At 38.8% G+C, this 22,223-nt stretch overlaps 1 protein-coding gene across 2 annotated transcripts in view; it reads left to right on the plus strand.

Moving 5' to 3' along the window:
- The window catches only part of SARNP (SAP domain containing ribonucleoprotein), a 65,477-nt gene that overhangs the window by 3,073 nt on the left and 40,181 nt on the right, over nt 1–22,223 (plus strand). For both annotated transcript variants that reach the window (XM_080662686.1, XM_080662685.1), the window contains exons 2-6: nt 8,843–8,942; nt 13,478–13,524; nt 13,752–13,819; nt 21,192–21,243; nt 22,087–22,160. In XM_080662686.1, coding sequence (XP_080518812.1) covers nt 8,843–8,942; nt 13,478–13,524; nt 13,752–13,819; nt 21,192–21,243; nt 22,087–22,160 — 341 coding nt within the window. The remainder of the gene's footprint in view (nt 1–8,842; nt 8,943–13,477; nt 13,525–13,751; nt 13,820–21,191; nt 21,244–22,086; nt 22,161–22,223) is intronic.

The raw sequence follows: 22,223 nt of genomic DNA on the forward strand, positions 1-22,223 counted from the left end.
GAGCCTACAACTCTGGCATGTGCCCTGACCAGGAATCGAACCAGCAACCTCTCGGTGAGGGTGTGTGGGACAACGCTCAACCAACTGAGCCACACCTGCCAGGGCTATCCCCATTTTTAAAATCAGGAAAACATGGAAGCTCAGAAAAATTAACTGAATAACTTGCCCTAGGTTCCACAGCTAATGATTGGTGGGATCAAATCCAGGCAGTCTGTCTCCAAAATTTACGTTCTTAATCGCTGTGCACTGCTGCCTCTCCTTACCTTAGAACCCAGAATCTTTACACATGCTTTTTGCTGTAGTGCTGCTGCCACCCCCTATTCCCCACATCTTCATCTAATTAACTGCTAGTTGCCCTTCAGTAGTCAAACATCATTTACCCAAGGAACCCTTAGGTGTAGGATAGGTTCTCTCTACCCACACATCGACAGACTACTTTTTAAATGCCTTCATAGGACTCTATACTTTTTTAAAAAATTAATCAGTTAAGTATTATGTATATGATCATTGATTGCCTTGTTTCCTTACTAGGTTGTAAGCTTCATGTGGACAAAAACTCTATCTGTTTTACTTACGATTATTTCCCTGTACCTAAACTAATGCTTTACATGCAGGGGGTACTCAGAAACTATTTTTTAAATGAATAAATTTAGTAAGACCTGAAATAAGGTAGTGGCTACTTGGAAGGGAATAATTTAAAAGAAATTTGGGATATAAAATTGTAAGTATTTATAGATCAGTTAGATGTGGGAGGAATGAAAGATGACTCCAAGATTTGAGTAGTGATACCTTTAGTCCAGTTTGGTAAGAAGAGAAGAAGCCAGTTTTGTGCAATAGAGAAGATAAATTCAGTTTTGGGCTTAAGTATCTTTGAGACATGCACTTGCAGATGTTTGGTAATCATAACAAAGCAAAATAAAGAAGAAGAAAAAATACATGCTCTGGCTGATGCTTCTAAGTGGTTAGAATGTCAGCCTTCGCACCGAGGGGTCGAAGGTTCGATTCTGGATCAAGGGCATGTACCTGGGTTTTGGGTTTACTCCCCGCTCCCAGTCGGGTTCGTGTGTGGTAGGCAACCAGTCGATGTGTCTCTCTGACATTGATGTTCTCTCTCCCCCTTTCTCCCTCCCTTCCACTCTCTGAAAAGCAATGGAAAAAATACCTTCGTGTGAGGATTAACAAAAAAAAGGGAGAGAGATGCCTGGTAATAAGTTGGAAATGTGAGGCTCCTGTTTAAGAGTTGAAAGCTGATAATAAAGGTTTGGGACTTACTCAAAAAAATATTTATGGGGTGCCTACCATATGCCAGCTAACGGGTGCTGGAGATATAGTAATGAACAAAGTAGACAAAATTCTTCCTGTTGTGGAGCTTATGTTTTGCTGGGGAAGGCACAATAAAGTAAAATGTATAGTATCAAATAGTGGTAAAGTCTATAGTGAAAAATAGGAAAGAAGGCTAGGAAGTACAGTGGGAAGAAGGGTATTGTAATTTATAATAGGGTGACTAGGGTAGGCCTCATTGAGAATAGGATGTTTAAGCAGAGACTTGAAGGAGTGAGCCTTGTGCATAGTGTAAGAGGACCTTATAGGTGATTGTTAGGATCTGGCTTATACTCTTAGAGATAGGAAACCAATAGAAGATTTTTGAATAGAGGAATGACATGTTCTGACTTAAATTTTCAAAAAATCACTGACTACCTTGTTAAGAGTAAACTATAATAAGGTGCAGGGACTATAGAGTTTTTACAATAATCTGTATTTTAAAAGGCCAGAGGGATTAGATCCTAGATGTATTTTGAAGGTAGAGCTGACAGGATTTGCCAGTGATTTGATTCTGGGAAGTGAGAAAACCTTTGATTAAAGTGGAATGAGAAGGCCAAAGAAGGAATCTTAGTGAATATTGGCATTTACAGGTTGAATGGAAGAAGAGCTAGCAGGAGGCTGATGAGGAGAGGTAAGAGGAAAATGGAGAGTGATAGATAGAGCATGTACATGAGAGCAATGTCAGCATCTTGGTAGTTAAGATTGGGCTTAAATCAGAGAGACCTTAGCTGGCATATTGGCCTCACTATTTTCTAGCTACATGATTTTTAAGCAAATTATTAAATCTCTTTAAGCCTCATTTTCTTTATAAAATGGGATCATAAAACCAACTACTTATATTTGTTGTAAGGATTAAATGAGGAAATAATATTCAAAGTTTAGCTCTTTGTCTGACATGTATTAGTACTTAAAAATAAATACGAATTCCTGTTGTATGAAATGTTATAAATGTTATGAAATGTCTCTGCCCTCAAAGAGTTTACAAACCTTATCAAGAGATAACAGATGAAAAAGACTTGAATCAAAATTCAAGATTAGTAAACAGAAGAAGTCACAGGGCAATAAATGATTAATGTTAAATGTATTATGCGTGCTATTGATTGGTCTTTTCTCTGGAGGTTGATAGAATGGAAAATCCCTTATTGATACTGAAACATATATAAATTAATGTTTGAATAGGTCATTTATGTACAAGTTCACAATTCTAAAGGTACGAAAAGGTATATGGTAAAGTGTTTCCTTCCTATACTTGTCCTCAACAAGCTTCTTCTTGGTATTAATTTATCTGTTTCTTGTCGGGCATCTTGTGTATATACATCACATGGAATGGGGTGTGTGTGTATGCGCATTATTTTTTTTACATTAACATTAAAGTTAGTATCCTGTATAAAGTGTTCTATAACTTGGTTTTTAAAAGTAGTCTTATTGAGATACAATTCATATACCATACAATTCACTCAATATACCTTTTTAAAATGTTTTAAAGTCAATTGCATATAAAAATGGGTAAGATTTAATATTATGAGTTATGTCCTATTGTGTGAGCAGAACCCACCATATAATAACTAAAATAATACAATATGTAAAAATGATATGTAACATTTTATTTGACCAAAGAGGGGACATAGAGGTGCTGAGAAGACTGCTGCATGAGCCAGAGACCTTGGGGTTCGGAACTGGGAGCTATTTGGGGGTGAGGTTGGGGGGCTGAGATTCAGTGATCAAGGCAATAGTAAGATCAATGGTCAGCAGATACTATCCATGTAAACAACTGTTTGTACCAATCTGTCAGCTCCAAGTCTAGATCAGGCTCTTATGCAAAAACCTTCTCTAACTGTACATTTCCCTCATCTGGAAATTTTTGTAAACATTTGCCTAGGCACAATTTTGGGAAGGAAGGAAAAGGGGGAAACAATTCTACTAGAAAGTTGAACTTTGAATTGCCTGAATATTTACCAAAATCAGGGGGGAAAAAAGGAATTGAGGCTTCTGGGGAAGATTAGGAGTTACAGGAAATAAAGAAGCTGTATTGCATTGTAGATAACCAACCAACACTGTCTAAACACACACACGCGCACACATATTTAAAATGTTGTGATCTCTCAGTGTTGGAGTTACATAAGACTTACTTTCCTCTATACTTTTCAGAATTTTCAAACTATTCTATTGTGAACATTATATATATAAAACCTATATATATATATATAAAAGCATAAGTGACTGAATGACTGAACGCCTGGCCGCTATGACGTGCCTTGACCACCAGGGGGCAGACGCTAAACGCAGGGGCTGCCCCTGGTGGTCAGTGCACTCCCACAGCCAACCTCCCGTGGCCTCTCCCCCCAGCCGGCTGGCCCCCCCAATCAGCCCCGATCGGGAGTCTAGCTGGCCGGCCGACCTCCCACGGTTCCCCGCCCCCCAGCTTCCCCCCTCTGCCAGCCAACCTCCCGCAGCTCCTCCCCACCCCTGCCAGCAAGCCAACCTCCCGCAGCCCCTCTTCCCACCCCCTGACCCCCCGCCCCCCCACCAGCCAACCTCCCACAGCCCCTTCCCCCACCAATTGGCCCCCCAGTAGGCCTCGATCCCTGGCCAGGCTGAGGGACCCCACTTGTGCACGAATTCATGCACTGGGTCTCTAGTATTTACATAGCAAAACAAAAAAAAAAAACTTTAAAAAATGTAGCCAAAATCAGAAGACTTGTTCTTCAGGAAGCTGAAAGGAAATCAAAGTACCAAGGCAGGACAGATCAAGATTCTTACTTAAGAAATGGACCTTAGAGATCACTTAGAGTTTAGATTCTAGATTAATACTATTCAAGTATGGTCCACAGGCCAGTGCTTGTCCATGAAATGTTTGTTACTGGTTAGTGATAAATTGAGTAAGCTTTTATAGCAACTTGACATCACTGCTACTACATTGAAGCATATGATTGTTTTTCTAGTAATTGGTTTTTATTGTCTTTTGCAAAAGTATCAGTCTATGACCTGGTTGGAATATTATAAAAAATTGGCATACCTATCAATCTACCTATTTAAAAATATCTGTGAAATTCAGCAATCTGAGAAACAATGATTCAGTCTAATTTTGTCTAAACCTCTGCCTAGTGTCTAACATTATAAAGTGCTTACTAGGTGCCAAGCACTATTCCAAATGCTTTACAAATACTCACTGGTTTAATCTTCATAACAACCTTTTGGTATAGATACTGTTGCATTTTCCTCATTTCATGAGAAACTGAGGCGCAGAGAGGTTAAGTTATGCACCTAAATTTACACAGCTGTTAGTGGTAAAGCTAGAGTTTGAATCCAGGTAGTCTGGCTTCAGAGGCCATTAAGACTATGCAGCCATTACACACTTTTAATGGTTGATTACCTAACATTTCTCAATATAGAGTGCTGTTGGCTTGTTGAGTAGGACACTTCTCCACAGACAGGGTGGGGCAAAAGTAGGTTTACAGTTCATATGGAAAATAATACATTGCCTGGCCAGCATGGCTCAGTGGTAGAGCATCCGGCCTATGAAGCAGGAGGTCATGGTTCGATTCCCGGTCAGGGCACATGGCCTGGGTTGCGGGCTCGATCCCCAGTGTGGGGCGTGCAGTGGGCAGCCAATCAATGATTCTCTGTCATCATTGATGTTTCTATCATTCTGTCCCTCTCCCTTCCTCTCTGAAATCAATTAACATTTAAAAAAAAGAAAATAATACATTGATAAATAATAATACAAGAATCTGGACAATGTGGATGAAATAGAAAAATTCCTAGAAAAATACAATCTCCTAAAACTGAATCAGGAAGAATCAAAAACCCTGAATAGGTCAATAACAACTGATTAAATAGAAGCAGTAATCAAAAAACTCCCACTAAACAAAAGCCCAGGTCCGGATGGCTTCACAGGGGAGTTTTTCCAAACATTCAAAGAAGAACTAACACTTATACTCCTCAAACTATTTCAGATAATCCAAGAGGAAGGAACACTTCCAAACTCTTTTTATGAGGCCAGCATTATCCTAATTCCAAAACCAGATAAAGTCACTACAAAGAAAGAGAATTACAGGCCAATATCCCTGATGAACATAGATGCTAAAATCTTCAACAAAATATTAGCAAATTGCATCCAGCAATATATTAAAAAGCTCATACACCATGATCAAGTGGGATTTATTCCAGGGATGCAAGGCTGGTACAATATTAAATCAATAAACGTGATAGATCACGTAAACAAATTGAAAGACAAAAATGATATGATCATATCAATAGACGCAGAGAAAGCATTCGACAAAATCCAACACCCATCTATATATATAAAAGGCTGATGTGCAAAGTGTCCCTTCAGGAGTTCGGGAGACCGGAAGTTTGATCACTTGCTATGACGTGCGCTGACCACCAGGGGACAGCACGAAACGAAGCCGGCAGCCGGAAGGCCCCAATCGGCCCTGATCGCCGGCTAGGCCTGGGGACCCTACCCATGCAGGAATTTTCTGCACCAGGGCTCTAGTTTTTGATAAAATATCTCAGCAAAATGGGAATAGAGGGAGCATATCTCAACATGATAAAGGCCATATATGACAAACCTACAGCTAACATCATACTCAATGAGCAAAAACTAAAACCAGCCCTGGCTGGTTTGGCTCAGTGGATAGAGCATCGGCCTTATATTAAAAAACAAAACAAAACAAAAAAACTAAAACCATTTCCCCTAAGAACAGGAACAAGATAGGGATGCTCACTTTTACCACTCCTGTTCAACATAGTACTGGAAGTGCTAGCCATAGTGATCAGACAAGAAGAAGAAATAAAAGGGATCCAAATTGGAAAAGAAGAAGTAAAACTGTCATTATTTGCAGATGACATGATATTGTACATAGAAAACCCCAAAGACTCCATCAAAAAACTACTAAATAAATGACTCCAGCAATGTAGCGTGATACGAAATTAACACCCAAAAATCGATGGCTTTTTTTTATACACCAATAACGAACTCACAGAAACTAAAACAAAAAATCCCATTTACCATTGCAACAAAAAAATTAAGATACCTAGGAATAAACTAAGGAGGTAAAAGACTTATCCTCGGAAAACTACAGGACGTTGAAAAAAGAGAGGAAGACATAAACAAATGGAAGAACATACCATGTTCATGGATTGGTAGAATCAACATCATCAAAATGTCCATACTGCCCAAAGCAATGTATAGATTCAATGCACTCCCCATTAAGATACCAACAGAATATTTCGCAGACCTAGAAAGAACTCTCCAAAAATTCATCTGGAGTAAAAAAAGATCCCAAATAGCCACAGCAATCCTGAGAAAGAAGAACAAAGTAGGTGGGATCTCAATATCGGATTTCAAGCTGTATTACAAGGCCACTGTTCTCAAAACAGCCTGGTACTGGCACAAGAACAGACATATAGACCAATGGAATAGAATAGAGAACCCAGATATTGACCCAAATCACTATGCTCAATATTTGACAAAGGAGGCATGAACATACAATGGAGTCAAGAGAGTCTCTTCAATAAATGGTGTTGGGAAAATTGGACAGATACATGCAAAAAAATGAAACTAGATCACCAATTTATACCATACACAAAAATAAACTCAAATGGATCAGGGACTTAAACATAAGACGGGAAATCATAAAAATACTAGAGGAATCCACAGGCAGAGAAATCTCAGACATATGCCAAAACAATTTCTTCACCGATACCGCTCCTAGGGCAATGGAAGCTAAATAGAAAATAAACAAATGGGACTACATCAAAATAAAAAGCTTTTGCACAGCAAAAGAAACCAACAAAACAATAAGAAAGCCCACTGTATGGGAGAACATTTGCAAATGTTATCACCGATAAAGGTTTAATCAACATCTACAGGGAACTTACACAATTTAATAAAAGGAAGATAAATGATCCAATAGAAAAATGGGCAATGGACCTAAATAGAATCTTTTCAAGAGAAGACAGAAGGAAGGCCAAGAGACATATGAAAACATGCCAAAAGTCAGTAATTATCTAAGAGATGCAAATCAAAACGACAATGTGGTACCATCTCACACCTGTCAGAATGGCAATCATCAACAAATCAACAAACAAGTGCTGGCAAGGATGTGAAGAAAAAGGAGCCCTCGTGCACTGCTGGTGGGAATGCAGACTGGTGCAACCACTGTGGAGAACTGTATAGAGTTTCCTCAAAAATTAAAAATGGAACTCATCTGGTTTTTGAACAGTTTAAGTTTTGAATATAATTGTAGTACTTTATAGGTGTATCTTATTTCTTCTAAATTGAACCTTTATTTTTGGCTCACTGTTCTCCCTGAAGAGCTCCCCCTTCCTTCAGCTTAGTTCTATCAGTAATCCATAAATTCTTCTCCATTCTATTGCCTGCAAAGTTGATAAGCATACCTGTTATATCTTTAGTCAAGTTACTGATTTTAAAAATCTGCAACAGAAATCTGTGGGATACAATTAGATTTTTCCCCCATTTTAATATAGATCTTTTTTGTTGTTGTTAATCCATTTAAAAAGAGTGGAAGGGAGGAGGAAAGACTGAGAGAAACATCAATGTAAGAGAGAGACATGGATTGGTTGCCTCCCCCAAGTGCCCTGACTGGGGCCAGGGATCGAGCCTGCAGCCGAGGTACATGCCCTGTGCTAGAATTGAACCCACGACTTCAGTCCATAGGCTGATGCTATGTCCACTGAACCAAACCAGCCAGGGCTTGACATAGATTTTTTAATTGATTCATTGTTGATATTAAGCTGGCTAACACATTTGCATAATTCTACAAGTGGTCAGACTGGAACACCTATTTATGGTAGATTTCAGTAAAGGATCTGGGATAACAGAAGAATCTCCTTTTTTAGATAACTAGATTTTATACTTAAAGATTAATTATTTTCATTAACTAGCTGGTCCAGTAATTTTTTGGGGAAACTATACCTTTTTCTCTTCTCAGAAATGCTAAAGATTTATAATAATAAATAGTTGCATGAATATATAATAATTTTATTTAAGTAGGGTATTTATCTTTACCATATGTTAGAAAAGTCCTCTTGTGGATCTAGAGGCTTGGTGGGATTAAGAGCAATGTTTGGGATTGAACTTTCTTTTCTTTTTTGTGAGAACTGCAGTTGATCCTTAACAATATGGGTTTAAACTGTTCAGGTCCACTTATACTCGAGTTTTTTGTTTTGTTTCAATAAATATATACAGTATGGTAAATGTAATTTCTTTTATGATTTCTTAACTTTTTTTTCTCTAGTTTACTGTATTGTAAGATTATAGTATATAATAATATACCAAAAATTTGTTAATCAACTGTTTATGTTATTGGTAAGGCTTCCAATCAGCAGTAGGCTATTAGTAGTTATGCTTTTGAGGAATTCAAGTTATACGCAGATAATTGATTGCATGGGTGTCAGGGCCTCTAACTCCGTGTTGTTCAAGGATCAACTGTAACTTTTTTTTGGCCAGGTTCATTCTGTAAACTAAGGAAAAGTTTTATTTTTTTCTCAGCTTGCTGAACTAAAGCAGGAATGTCTTGCTCGTGGTTTGGAGACCAAGGGAATAAAACAAGATCTCATCAACAGGCTCCAGGCCTATCTTGAAGAGCATGGTGAGTACTTTGTGGAGGCAAAGAGTGGTATGATTGAGGGTATTAATTTTTAGGCTCTGCCATATGGAAGATTTCTTCTTTTCCTTTAGGTTGCTGGTAATGTAAGCTGTTAATTAACTATATCAAGAAAACTCTTGGTTATCCAGAACAGTGGTTATAATGCAAAAAACAACAACACGCCCTCCCACTTTTTAAATACATTGTAATTTTATTTCAGCAAATTATTTAAAAGGAAGTATAGTAAAACTATACCATTAACCTGAGAATTAGAATATTTGAATTCTGATTCCTTTCATGCCAGAAATTTACTAGGTAACTTTGGATAGTCACTGTTTATTTCAGAGAAGAAGCGTGAGGGAGAGAGAGATGGAAACATCAACAATCAGAGAGAATCATTGATTTGCTGCCTCCTGCACACCCCACACATGATCGAACTGTGACCTCCTGGTCGACGCCCAACCCCTGAGCCATGCTGGCCAGGCAGTACTGTGTTGTTTTAAAGATGTATTTTGTTTGGCTTGTGGCTGTGTTGTCATCTAGTCTATTAATTCCCATCCCTATATAGTGGTCTATAATGTATAGAATCCACATTTTAATTCACCCAGTGATAGACACCTCTACTGCCTCCTGAACTACTACTTTTTTTTTTAAATAAACCTTTATTCAGATTATTACAATTATTTCTCCTTTTTCCCCCCATAGCTCTTCTCCACCCAGTTCCCACCCCACCTTCTGCCCTTACCTCCCCCCCACTGTCCTCATCCATAGGTGTATGATTTTTGTCCAGTCTCTTCATGAACCCCCCCATACCCCTTTCCCCCTGAGAATTATCAGTCCACTCCCTTTCTATGCCCCTGATTCTATTATATTCACCAGATTATTCTGTTCCTCAGGTTTTTAATTCACTTGATTTTTAGGTTCACTTGTTGATAGATATGTATTTGTTGTTCATAATTTTTCTCTTTACTTTTTTCTTCTTCCTCTTCTTTAAGAATACCTTTCAGCATTTCATATAATACTGGTTTGGTGGTGATGAACTCCTTCAGCTTTTTCTTATCTGTGAAGCTCTTTATCTGCCCTTCAATTCTGAATGATAGCTTTGCTGGGTAGAGTAATCTTGGTTGTAGGTTCTTGCTATTCATCACATTGAAAATTTCTTGCCACTCCCGTCTGGCCTGCATAGTTTCTGTTGAGAAATCAGCTGACAGTCGTATGGGTTCTCCCTTGTAGGTAACTAACTGGTTTTCTCTTGCTGCTTTTAATATTCTCTCTTTGTCTTTTGCTCTTGGCATTTTAATTATGATGTGTCTTGGTGTGGTCCTCTTTGGATTCCTTTTGTTTGGGGTTCTGTGCGCTTCCTGGACTTGTAAGTCTATTTCTTTCACCAGGTGGGGGAAGTTTTCGGTCATTATTTCTTCAAATAGGTTTTCCGTATCTTGCTCTCTCTCTTCTTCTGGCACCCCCATAATTCTGATGTTGGTACGCTTGAAGTTGTCCCAGAGTCTTCTTACACTATCTTCAACTTTTTGGATTTTTCTTTTGCTTTTTGCTTTTTCGGTTGAGTGTTTTTTGCTTCTTTGTATTTCAATTCTTTGACTTGATTTTTGTGTTCCTCTATTCTGTTTCTGGGTCTCTGTATAATATTTTTTATTTCAGTCAGTGTATGTTTAATTTCTAGTTGGTCCTTTTTCATATCTTCGAGGGTTTCGTTATATTTATCGGCCTTTTCTAGGATATTCTTAAAAAGCCTTATAACCGTGGTTTTGAATTCTATATCCAGTCGTTTGTTTTCCTCCATTTCTTTCGTTTGTGATCTGATTCTTTGACGCCGCATTTTCATTGCTTCCCTGAGTTGGTAAGGTAGATTTGTGTGCTAGGTTTCCAATATGGCCCAGTGGGTCTGCCTACCCAGTTAACCTGAGGTGGACACTCTTGGTGCACCCCTTTGTGGACTGTGTGTACAGCCTTGTTGTAATTAAGTCTTGATTGTTGTTGGCATCACTGGGAAGAATTGACCTCCAGGCCAGTTGGCTGTAAGGATCAGCTGTGTCTATGCTGGGAGAAGTTCGGTGCTGGAGACAGCCTTATAGGATTAGACTTGCCAAATTGCAATAGCCTCTGTGCTCAGCTTGGATGGGGTGGAGTCTCAGTCTTGGCTTCCCGTCAGCCTTGTCCTTGCGCGCATGTGCGCGCCTTCAGACCTCTGCCTTCCCGGCTCCCCGAGTCTCCGCCCGAGAGTCCAGACTCCCCCCGCAAGAGCGTGAGTCCCCAGGGGCTCGCCTGGAACCGGGGTTCAGTGCAGTCAGAACTGGGGCCCAGTGCAGTCAGGAGCCTCCGACTCCCTTCCACTAGGGAAAGCCTGTGGCAATCTCCGCAGCCTTTGTGCGCACTGGCACGCGCGCGCTTTCAGTCCTCCGCCTTCCCCGGCTCCCGAGTCTCCGCCCGAGAATCCAGATTCCCCCCACGAGCGTGGGTCCCCAGGGGCTCGCCTGGAACCGGGGTTCAGTGCAGTCAGAACTGGGGCCCAGGGCAGTCAGGAGCCTCCGACTCCCTTCCACTAGGGAAAGCCTGTGGCAACCTCCGCAGCCTTTGTGCACACTGGCACGCGCACGCCTTCAGACCTCCGCCTTCCCCGGCTCCCGAGTCTCCGCCCGAGAGTCCAGACTCCCCCCGTAAGAGCGTGGGTCCCCAGGGGCTCGCCCGGAACTGGGGTTCAGTGCAGTCAGAACTGGGGTTCAGTGCGGTCGGGGGCTTCCTTCCCCCTTCTGCCAGAGAAAGTCAGCCAGGCTCTCAGCCGCCCTTCCTCTCTGCGCGCACAAAGACCCTTTGCCGTACCTCCAATTCTCTGTGAGCTTTTCTCTTTCCTTCTAGTTGTAGAATTTTCACTCAGCCAGCTTTCCTGTGGTTCTGGATGGTGTCCGTTCTGTCTTTTAGTTGTAGTTTTGAAATTGTTGTGCGAGGCAGCAGTTTAGGTGCTTACCTATGCCGCCATCTTGGTTTCTCCCTCCTGAACTACTACTTTATGTTCCTTCACATTCCTGTGTAAGAGTCTTTCTGGGTTATATACCCAGGAATGGGTTGCTGATTAATATCTAGTTATGATGTATACTTAATAGGACTAAGCACTGCCAAATTACTTTCCAGAATTGCTCTATAAATCTATAGAGTACATGATGGTTCTTGTATCGCTTTCACAAACCTAAACTTGGCACTATCTTATCAAGTAGCCTAATTTTTGCTAATCTCTTAGTTGTTGTGGTTTACATTTTTCTAATTATTAAAGAGTTTACACGTTTCTGTGTTCATGGTTCTTTGGGTTTCTCCTTTGTTTATTATTCTTTTAGGGTTTGTACCATTCACTAGTTAGTTCGCAAGCCATTTCTTTTATATTCTAGTAACTATTCCCTTGTTGGTTTTAGCCTAATATCTTTGTTATTTGTTTCCTTTTCCATGGTGTTTTTCCTTAGTTTTGAAAAAATCTGCAATTTTTTCATATTACATTTTTAAAAAAATGATTTTAGGGAAGGGGGTGGAGAGAGAGAGAGAGAGAGAGAGAGAGAGAGAGAGAGAGAGAGAGACGTCGATGTGAGAGAGATACATTGATTGGTCGCCTCCCATGTTCCCTGACAGGGAATCAAACCCATTACTTTTCCATACACAGGGCGATGCTTCAACTAACTGAGCCACACCAGCCAGGGCTTTCTCATACTATTTTTGCTTTTGTTTTGTGTGTGTGTGTTTAATATATATATATATATTTGACTTCAGAGAGGAAGGGAGAGGAAGAGAGAGATAGAAACATCTTCAGAGAGATAGAAACATCTTCAGAGAGATAGAATCATCTATTGGTTGCCTTCTACATGCCCCCACTGGGGATCAAACCTGTCACCCAGCATGTGCCCTGACCGGGAATCAAAGTGAGACCTCCTGGTTCCTAGGTAAATGCTCAACCACTGAGCAACACCGTTAGGGCTTGCTGCTGCTGCTGCTTCTTTTTAATTTTAGAAATTATTCCCTACCACTAAATCTTTTTTTTTTTTAAATATATTTTATTGATATTTTACAGAGAGGAAGGGAGAGGGATAGAGAGCTAGAAACATCAATGAGAGAGAAACATCGATCAGCTGCCTCCTGCACACCCCCCACTGGGGATGTGCCCGCAACCAAGGTACATGCCCTTGACCGGAATCGAACCCGGGACCCTTCAGTCCGTAGGCCGACGCTCTATCCACTGAGCCAAACCAGTTTCGGCACCTACCACTAAATCTTAAAGGTATTCGCCCATATTAATATTAATATTTAAATTTGACATCATCACATTTAGTTCGTCAGTTCAGCTGGACTTCAACTTTGTATTAATGTTAGGTGGAGAGAACAGTTTTATCTTCTTTGTGGAGCAATTTTACCACCATTAGTTCTGCCTTCATTATTGAATTGTATTTTGGGAAAGCAAAATGATTATAATTTTAGCCTGAGTGAAGTGGTCAATATGGTTTTGTAGCATGGCTTGACCTGAATATTTTAATATTCTTTAGCTGAAGAGGAGGCAAATGAAGAAGATGTACTAGGAGATGAAACAGAGGTGAGTTTGAGAGAATAAGGTTAGTCACTGACCTGACAATGTGTTGTTACCTTGGCAACATTGCTTAAATATCAGTCATTAGAGGACTTAAATACTAACTTGTTAAGGGAGCGTAGTGGGGAAATGAAGATTCTGAAAGACTGGTTCATTTTAGAGTTTTCATATTCTTCTACTGATAGGTTTTTACTCTTGATTTATATTAAATATCCTGTTTCATTTGGTTTTAGGAAGAAGAACCAAAGCCCATAGAACTGCCTGTTAAAGAGGAAGAACCCCCTGAAAAAACTGTTGATGTGTAACTATCTCTTTTTGTAATTTGAGTACAGAGCAGACAATTCTGAATTTGGGGGTGGGATATTAGTGTTTCATTTTGTTTAACTTTTATGTGTTCTTGTTGGCTTTTTCATTTCTCAGTAGATCATACATTTTCAGTAGAGTCTATTTCATTTCAAGTATATGGTCTCAGTGAAGCAAAGTAGTTTGTCTCTGCTTTATATAATAGGTAATTAGGACCAGGAAACTTTAAGCTCAAAGTTTAGGTCTCCTAGCCTTTATTGTATCACCATAATAGATAGTTCTCTTTCTGTATAGCGAATTATACAAATTCTCTGCATATAAGGACTTTTGTAAGGAAGGAGAGTGCTGAGCAGAGATTTTGCCTCTCAAGTACACTATTCTCTACCGTTTTGATTTATAGTAGAGGAGGGGAGGACAAAATACTGGAGTGGAAAGTAGATCTTGATTTATTTAAACTATCCCACTATGTTATTATCATAAACATTTTTTATTTGGGGCTCTTTCTACAAATGTCTAGCCATCTTATTCTCTAGCACATTAAGAACAGTTGAGTCCTTTTTAACATTTTTGTTCCTCATAGCTGTGTTAATGCATTTAACTATAAAATACAATATATAGACTAATTAAAAGTCAAACAGTATATATACTCAAGTACCCCTTGTTTTCACCCCCATCTGATTTCCTAGAGATTTTCAATATATTCTTTTGTAATATATTACATGGTATGTGTATATACGGATACATATGGTTACACACTGTACATATTGTTGGTTTCTTGATTTTTTTTTCACACCTGGAGAATTTTTTTTGAGTTATCTCAGGTAATGTTTCCCTTTTTTTTTTTTTTAATCTTTATTGTTGAAAGTATTACATATGTCCTTTTTTTTCCCCTCATTGACCCCTTACAGCTCACCCCACCCATGGGTTATACATATATGCATATAAGGTCTTTGGTTGATTACATCCCACCCACCCACCCTTGTGCACCTTCCCTCTGAGATTCTGCATTCTGTTCCATGCTTCCATGTCTCTGCATCCACTCCGTTCATCAGTTTATTTTGTTCATTAGATTCCACATATGAGTGAGATCATGCGATACTTGTCTTTCTCTGACTGACTTATTTACTTAGCATGATACTCTCCAGGGCCCTCCAGGCTGTCTCAAAGGGTAAGAGATTCTTCTTTTTTACTGCTGCATAGTATTCCATGGTATTAATGTACCACAGCTTTTTTATCCACTCATCTACTGATGGGCACTTGGGTGTTTCCAGATCTTAGCTATTGTAAATTGTGCTGCTATGAACATAGGGGTGCATACATTCTTTCTGATTGGTATTTCAGGTTTCTTAGGATATATTCCTAGAAGTGGGATCACTGGATCAAATGGCAGTTCCATATTTAATTTTTTGAGGAAACTCGGTACTGTTTTCCATAATGGCTACACCAGTCTGCATTCCCACCAGCAGTGTACTAGGGTTCCCTTTTCTCCAAATCCTTACCAGCACTTGTCATTTGTTGATTTGTTGATGGTAGCCATTCTGACAGGTGTGAGGTGATACCTCATTGTCATTTTAATTTGCATCTCTCTGATAATTAGTGACTCTGAGCATTTTTTATGTGTCTCTTGGCCTTCTGTAGGTCCTCTTTCAAAAAGTGTCTATTTAGGTCCTTTGTCTATTTTTTAATTGGATTGTTTGTCTTGATAAATTGTATGAGTTCCTTACATATTTTGGATATTAACTCTTTATCAGATATATCATTGCCAAATATGTTCTCTCATAGAGTGGGCTCCCTTCTCATTTTGTTGATGTTTTCTTTTGCTGTGCAGACGTTTTTTATTTTGACATAGTCCCATTTGTTTATTTTCTCCTTAGTTTCCTTTGCCCTAGTGGTCGGCAAACTCATTAGTCAACAAAGCGGCAAACCGCCGCTCGTGAACTGCATGTGGCTCGCGAGCCGCAGTTTGCTGACCACTGCCTTAGAAGATGAATCCCTAAACATATTGCTACAAGAGATGTCTGAGATATTGCTGCTTATCGTTTCTTCTAGGATTTTTATGGTTTCCCAACTTAAATTTAGGTCTTTTATCCATTTTGAGTTTATTCTTGTATATGATGTAAGTTGGTGGTCTAGTTTCATATTTTTGCATGTATCTGTCCAATTTTCCCAACACCATTTATTGAAGAGACTCTCTTGACTCCATTGTATGCTCTTGCCTCCTTTGTCAAATATTAATTGAGCGTAATGGCTTGGGTCAATTTCTTGGCTCTCTGTTCTGTTCCATTGATCGATATGCCTGTTCTTACGCCAGTACCAGGCTGTTTTGATCACGGTGGCTTTGTAGTATAATTTGATATCTGGTATTATGATTCCTCCAACTTTGTTCTTCTTTCTCAAGACAGCTGTAGCAGTTCAGGTTCTTTTTTGGTTCCATATAAATTTTTTGAGTAATTGTTCTAGATCTGTGAAATATGCTGTTGATATTTTAATAGGGATTGCATTGAATCTGTTGATTGCTTTGGGTAGTATGGACTTTTTTTTTTATTTTTTTTTTTAGTATGGACATTTTAATGATGTTGATTCTACCAATCCATGAACAAGGAATATTCTTCCACTTGTTTATATCTTCTTCTATCTCGTTTTTCAATGTCCTGTAGTATTCTGAGTACAAGTCTTTTACCTCCTTGGTTAAGTTTATTCCTAAGTATCTTAATTTTTTTTTTTTTTTTTTTTTTTGGTGCAGTGGTAAATGGGATTGTTTTTTAATTTCTCTTTCTGAGAATTCATTATTGGTGTATAAAAAAAGCCATCGATTTTTGGGTGTTGATTTTGTATCTGCTACATTGCCAATTCATTTATTAAATGTAGTCATATTTTGGTGGAATCAATGGGTTTTCTATGTACAATATCATGTCATCTGTGAATAAAGTTTTACTTCCTCCTTTCCAGTTTGGATGCCTTTGATTTCTTCTTGTTTGATCGCTATGGCTAGGACTTCCAGTACTATGTTGATTAAGTGTGTTGAAAGCGGACATCCCTATCTTCTTACTGTTCTTAGGGGAAATGGTTTTAGTTTTTGCCATTTGAGTATGATGTTCGATATAGGTTTGTTATATACAGCCTTTATCCTGTTGAGATATGCTCCCTCTATTCCTACTTTGCTGAGAGTTTTTATCAAAAATGGGTGTTGGGCCCTAGCCAGTCTGGCTCAGTAGATAGAGCGTTAGCCTGCAGACTGAAGGGTCCTGGGTTTGATTCCGGTCAAGGGCATATGCCCCGGTTGTGGGCTCAATCCCTAGTAGGGGGCGTGCAGGAGGCAGCCAATCAATGATTCTCTCATCATTGATATTTCTGTCTCTCTCCCCCTCTCCCTTCCTCTCTGAAATCAATAAAAATATGTTTTTTAAAAAAAGGGTGTGGATTTTGTCACATACTTTCTCTGTGTCTCTTGTTATGATCATGTGATTTTTGTCTTTCAATTTGTTTATGTTATGTATCATGTTTATTGATTTGCAAATATTCTACCAGCCTTGCATCCCTGGAATAAATCCCACTTGGCCATGGTGTATGATCTTTTAAATATATTGCTGGATCTGATTTGCTAATATTTTGTTGAGGATTTTAGCATCTATGTTCATCAGGGATATTGGCTGTTAATTCTCTTTCTTTGTAGTGTCTTTATCTGATGTTGGAATTAGGATAATGCTGGCTTCATAGAAAGAGCTTGAACATATTTCTTCCTCTTGAATTTTTTTGGAATAGCCTGAGGAGGGTAGGTGTTAGTTCTTTGAAAGTTTGGTAAAACTTCCTGTGAAGCCGTCGGGACCTGGGCTTTTGTTTGCTGGGAGTTTTTTGATTACTATTTCATCAGTTGTTATTGGTCTATTCAGGTTTTCTGATCCTTCCTGTTTCAGTTTTGGGAGATTGTATTTTTCTAGGAATTTGTCTATTTCATCCACATTGTCCAGCTTGTTGGCATAAAGTTATTCATAGTATTTTCTTACAGTCCTTTGTATTTCTGTGGTGTCAGTGATTATTTCTCCACTTTAGTTTCTGATTTTATTTATTTGGGTTCTCTTTGTTTCTTGATGAGTCTGGCTTGTGGTTCATCAATCTTGTTTATGCTTTCAAAGAACCGGTTCTTGTTTTCATTGATATATATATTTTAGTTTCTTTTTTATTAAAAAAATATATTTTATTGCTTTTTCACAGAGAGGAAGGGAGAGAGATAGAGAGTTAGAAACATCGATGAGAGAGAAACATCGATCAGCTGCTTCCTGCACACCTCCCACTGGGGATGTGCCCGCAACCAAGGTACATGCCCTTGACCGGAATCGAACCTGGGACCCTTCAGTCCGCAGGCCGACGCTCTATCCACTGAGCCAAACGAGCTAGGGCTATATATTTTAGTTTCTTTGTCATTTATTTCTGTTGTAATCTTTATTGTTTCCTTCCTTCTACTTACTCTGGGCTTTTCTTGTTCCCTTTCTAGTTCTTTAAGTTGTAGGGTTAAATAGTTTATTATTAATGTTTCTCTCTCTCTCTCTTTTTTTTTTTTTTTTGAGGTAGGCCTGTAGTGCTATGAACTTCCTTCTCAGGAATGGTTTTGCTGTGTCCACATCTGGAAATCTTTATATAATAGTGTTCTTACATAAATGTTAGTTATATACTAAGTAAGGTTCTAAGTGTTATACAGATATACATTTAATCTTCACATCAGTCCTGAAATATGAATAATTATCCTAGTAAGTGGTAGGTCTCTTTTTTAAGTTTGTTGTTATGGGAAATTACAAATATATGTAAAAGTTACGAGAATAGTATAATAGACTCAAGAACCCATTTATTCAGATTTAGTAGTTATCAGCTTAGAGCCTTATTCTTTTTAGCAACTAATAGTATTCCATTCCAGGGATAAACAGTAATTTCACTAGTCTCCTGTTGATGGACATTGAGATTATTCATAATAGCAAAAAATGCAGTGCTACATGTCCTTATGCAATTGTTTTTATATTTATGCAAGTATGTTCATAGAATATATCCCTGGAGTTGCTGCATTACAGGGGATGTGCATGTAATGTGTTATTAGATTTTTTCAAATATTAACTGCTTTTGAAAACCTTTTAGTTATCTTCCATCATAGAGGCTTGTGTTTAGATACAGTGTTTTAAGAAAATGTTTTATGGGATAGCTTTAAAATTGAGATGTTTTGGGGACTTCTAGGCAAGAAGGAGTATCAGGTAAATACAGTGATAATTGGCCTATGTGGTTAAAAATAATGAAATTTGGATCTGGTCGGTGTGGCTCGGTTGGACATCATCCCCTGCACCAAAAGGTTGCCTGTTTGACTCCCTGTCAGGGCACATGCACAAGTTGTGGGCTCTGTCCCCAGTAAGGGGATAGGGAACGTGCAGACGGCAGGTGATCAATGTTTCGTGCCCTCTCTCCCTCTTCCTTCCCCTCTCTCTCTCTCTAAAAAAAAAAAAAAAAAAATCAATAATAAATAAATATTTTGAAAAATGAAGTTTGAAAATTTGTAAAAGTTCATTATTCTTAGGATATGTAAAATGTGTAATTTGTTTAAAGGGTTTTAATTTTATTAATGAATTTCTAAACAGGGAAATTGAATGTGTGGGATAGTAGTGATTTTGCTTTTTTGAGGGAAGTAATGGTTAGACTAAAATATGTACAGTACATGCCTGGCTGGCGTGGCTCAGTGGTTGAGCATCCACCTATGAACCAGGCAGTCACGGTTCCCTTTCCGGTCAGGGCACATGCCCTGGTTTTGGGCATGGCCCCCTACTAGGGGTCATGCAGGAGGCAGCCAGTCAATGATTCTCTCTCATCATTGATGTTTCTATCTCTCTCTCCTTCTCCTTTCCTTCTTGAAATCAATAAAAAAATATATTTTTAAAAATATGTACAGTTCAGAGAGGGTCTGAGTCCCTATAGTTTAGACAGTGTTTTGTATGTGACTGTGTCAAAAATTTCTCAGTTAAGAGACGAAATTTCCCTTGAGTCCCAGAATGTGATGTGTTGTTATTGCTTGTGCTTAATTGTGCCTGAGAGAGTTAGAATGGAACAGAAGGAGGCTTCCTCTCTGGGGTTCCATTTCTGCTATGAGGTGAACTGCAGTGATTGTGCTTTAAGACAGGAATGTGAAGAAAGTCATTAGCCTGGGGTTGGTGGAGAGGACTGCTTTCTTAATGGCATTGGACTTGAAGAAAAACATTAAACTTCAGTGTCCCTTTTTGCCTGAACAAGACAGTGATGGGGAAGGAAGAGTGACCAGGAAATGGGAAGAATTCAAAAATTTCTTTAAAAGTCAGAATATTTAGGGCTAATTTAGATCCCTGGAACATTCAATAGGAGATCCCCTACTTCATCTTTGGTTTGAGTATCTCCAAAAATATTCCTCTTTCTGGTTTGATGTTTTTTTCTCTTTTCATAGTCACATCAGTTAAATATTGTAGGACTTAGTTATGGTCAGCAGGGGGCACCTATTGCTTATCTGTCAGTTCAGGGACCTCCAACAAAAGGATGTAGGAGAGAGTAAGTTCCTGTTCCAGAATTGCTTCCTCTGAAAATGCCATTAAACCATTACTACCTTTCAGGGCATCAAATGGGAAAAGTGTCTGGGATATTGGAACAAAAGCCGCCCATGTCTCTAAATGAGGGACCTTAATGAGACTGGTTATGACCCACAGTTTTATGGGAGTCGTTTGGTGGAAGGTTAATTCCCTTCCATTTATCCTGGGTACTTCCGAACTTTGTCTCCCGCCCCTATGGTCCTCCTCTTTTGTTTTCTCTTAGCCTTTTGACTAGTAACTTACCATGTTTTCCTAATTCAAACTCCCCTTAGCCTTTTTTCTTCCCACTCCTTTTGGCATTTTTATTTGTCCTATTTTGACTATTTCAGCTGAAGCTATAGTCCCCATGGGAGAAATAAGGGATTTGTAAAAGAAAGAAACCAGAGCTTGTAGAGCATACATTAATTGTTTCAGTGATGAAAATTGAGAGCTGATATTTAAATGAGGGTTAGAGGACTAGTTAGTAGTCCAGAAGTAAATTTAAAATGGTTTTATTTACTAAAAGTAAATAAAATGGTTTCCCGTATCCTTTGAGTATTTCCCTTCAGCCCAATATATTTAACCAGACTTCTTTCCTGATAACTTTCTTATACTTTAGAAAAGTAGCTTGGTCAGTTCAAGGAATTGAAGTTCTAATGCGTTTTATGGTTTTTTGGGTTAAGAAGAGGTGGTAGAAAGATAGGGGACAGAAGAGATGATTCAGGAGAATTCTTATACTATTCTAAACTTTTGGTTTAAAATGTCCGTTTTCTCATTTTAAAAAACTCTTTCCTCTTTTTCCAGGGCAGCAGAAAAGAAAGTGGTAAAAATTACATCTGAAATACCACAGACTGAGGTAGGTATTTTCCCTGGGAGAAGAGCAGGCCCTCTATACATATATCTTTCTGTTTCTTACCCTTTATTCTATCTGTATTATCACTTTAAAATTTTTACTCATAGGCAGATAATCAGTATTGACAGATTTGGTATTGATACATTTTTCCACCAACTACACTTGAGAAAATATTTGGGCTGGCATAGTCACCGTTGAAACCATGGTCTTTTTGTATATAACACTGTACCTGTGGTCTTAGTGGTATTTCTCTTTAGGATGTTCAAAAGCTAGGATTGGAGTTTGGGAGAATTGTACCTTGGGTGAGATGAAAAGTAACAAGGGAAGATGTCACCCTTAAGTTACAACTCACTAGCTGGTGAAATTGAAATTTCTGTGGGATTCTGTCTTAAGATCTCTGAAACTAGGTTCCAGTCGAGATCTGTGTTCTTTTTTATACCTTTAAAATAAAGGTGGCATAGGATATACTGCCTCATTTCTAACTGAAAGCGTACCACCACTGTTGGAACCAAGTTGTTCCTTTGATCCCTTTTCAAAGGTCAACTAGACACAGCTTTTTGTCTTCTTGGCTTCATGCAGATTGTGGGTTTTATTTTATTTCTTTAGTTTTTGAGGGCATGGTTGTAATAATAGTCTTTTTGTGTTTGCTTTCTGGAAACGGCTATTGAGTTAAGCCCTCAGATGGATATAACCTGTATCCTCTAAGATGGTCAGTATTCTCAGTTTAGATCTTAAAAAATTACTCCTCATATTCTAAAGATACACCTCTAAACAACTTTTCTCTTAAGAGAAGAAAACCAGAAATTAAATTTTTCTTTTCCCCTTCTTTTATCCATTATCACTTAGAGAATGCAGAAGAGAGCTGAAAGATTCAATGTACCTGTGAGTTTGGAGAGTAAGAAAGCTGCCCGGGCAGCTAGGTGAGTGTCCCCAGCCTTTTGGACCTGAGACAGTGATAGTGTGAAGGTGAGGGGCTGTGATTT

Source organism: Plecotus auritus (assembly GCF_963455305.1).
Source record: "Plecotus auritus genome assembly, chromosome: 3".
Lineage (NCBI taxonomy): Eukaryota > Metazoa > Chordata > Mammalia > Chiroptera > Vespertilionidae > Plecotus > Plecotus auritus.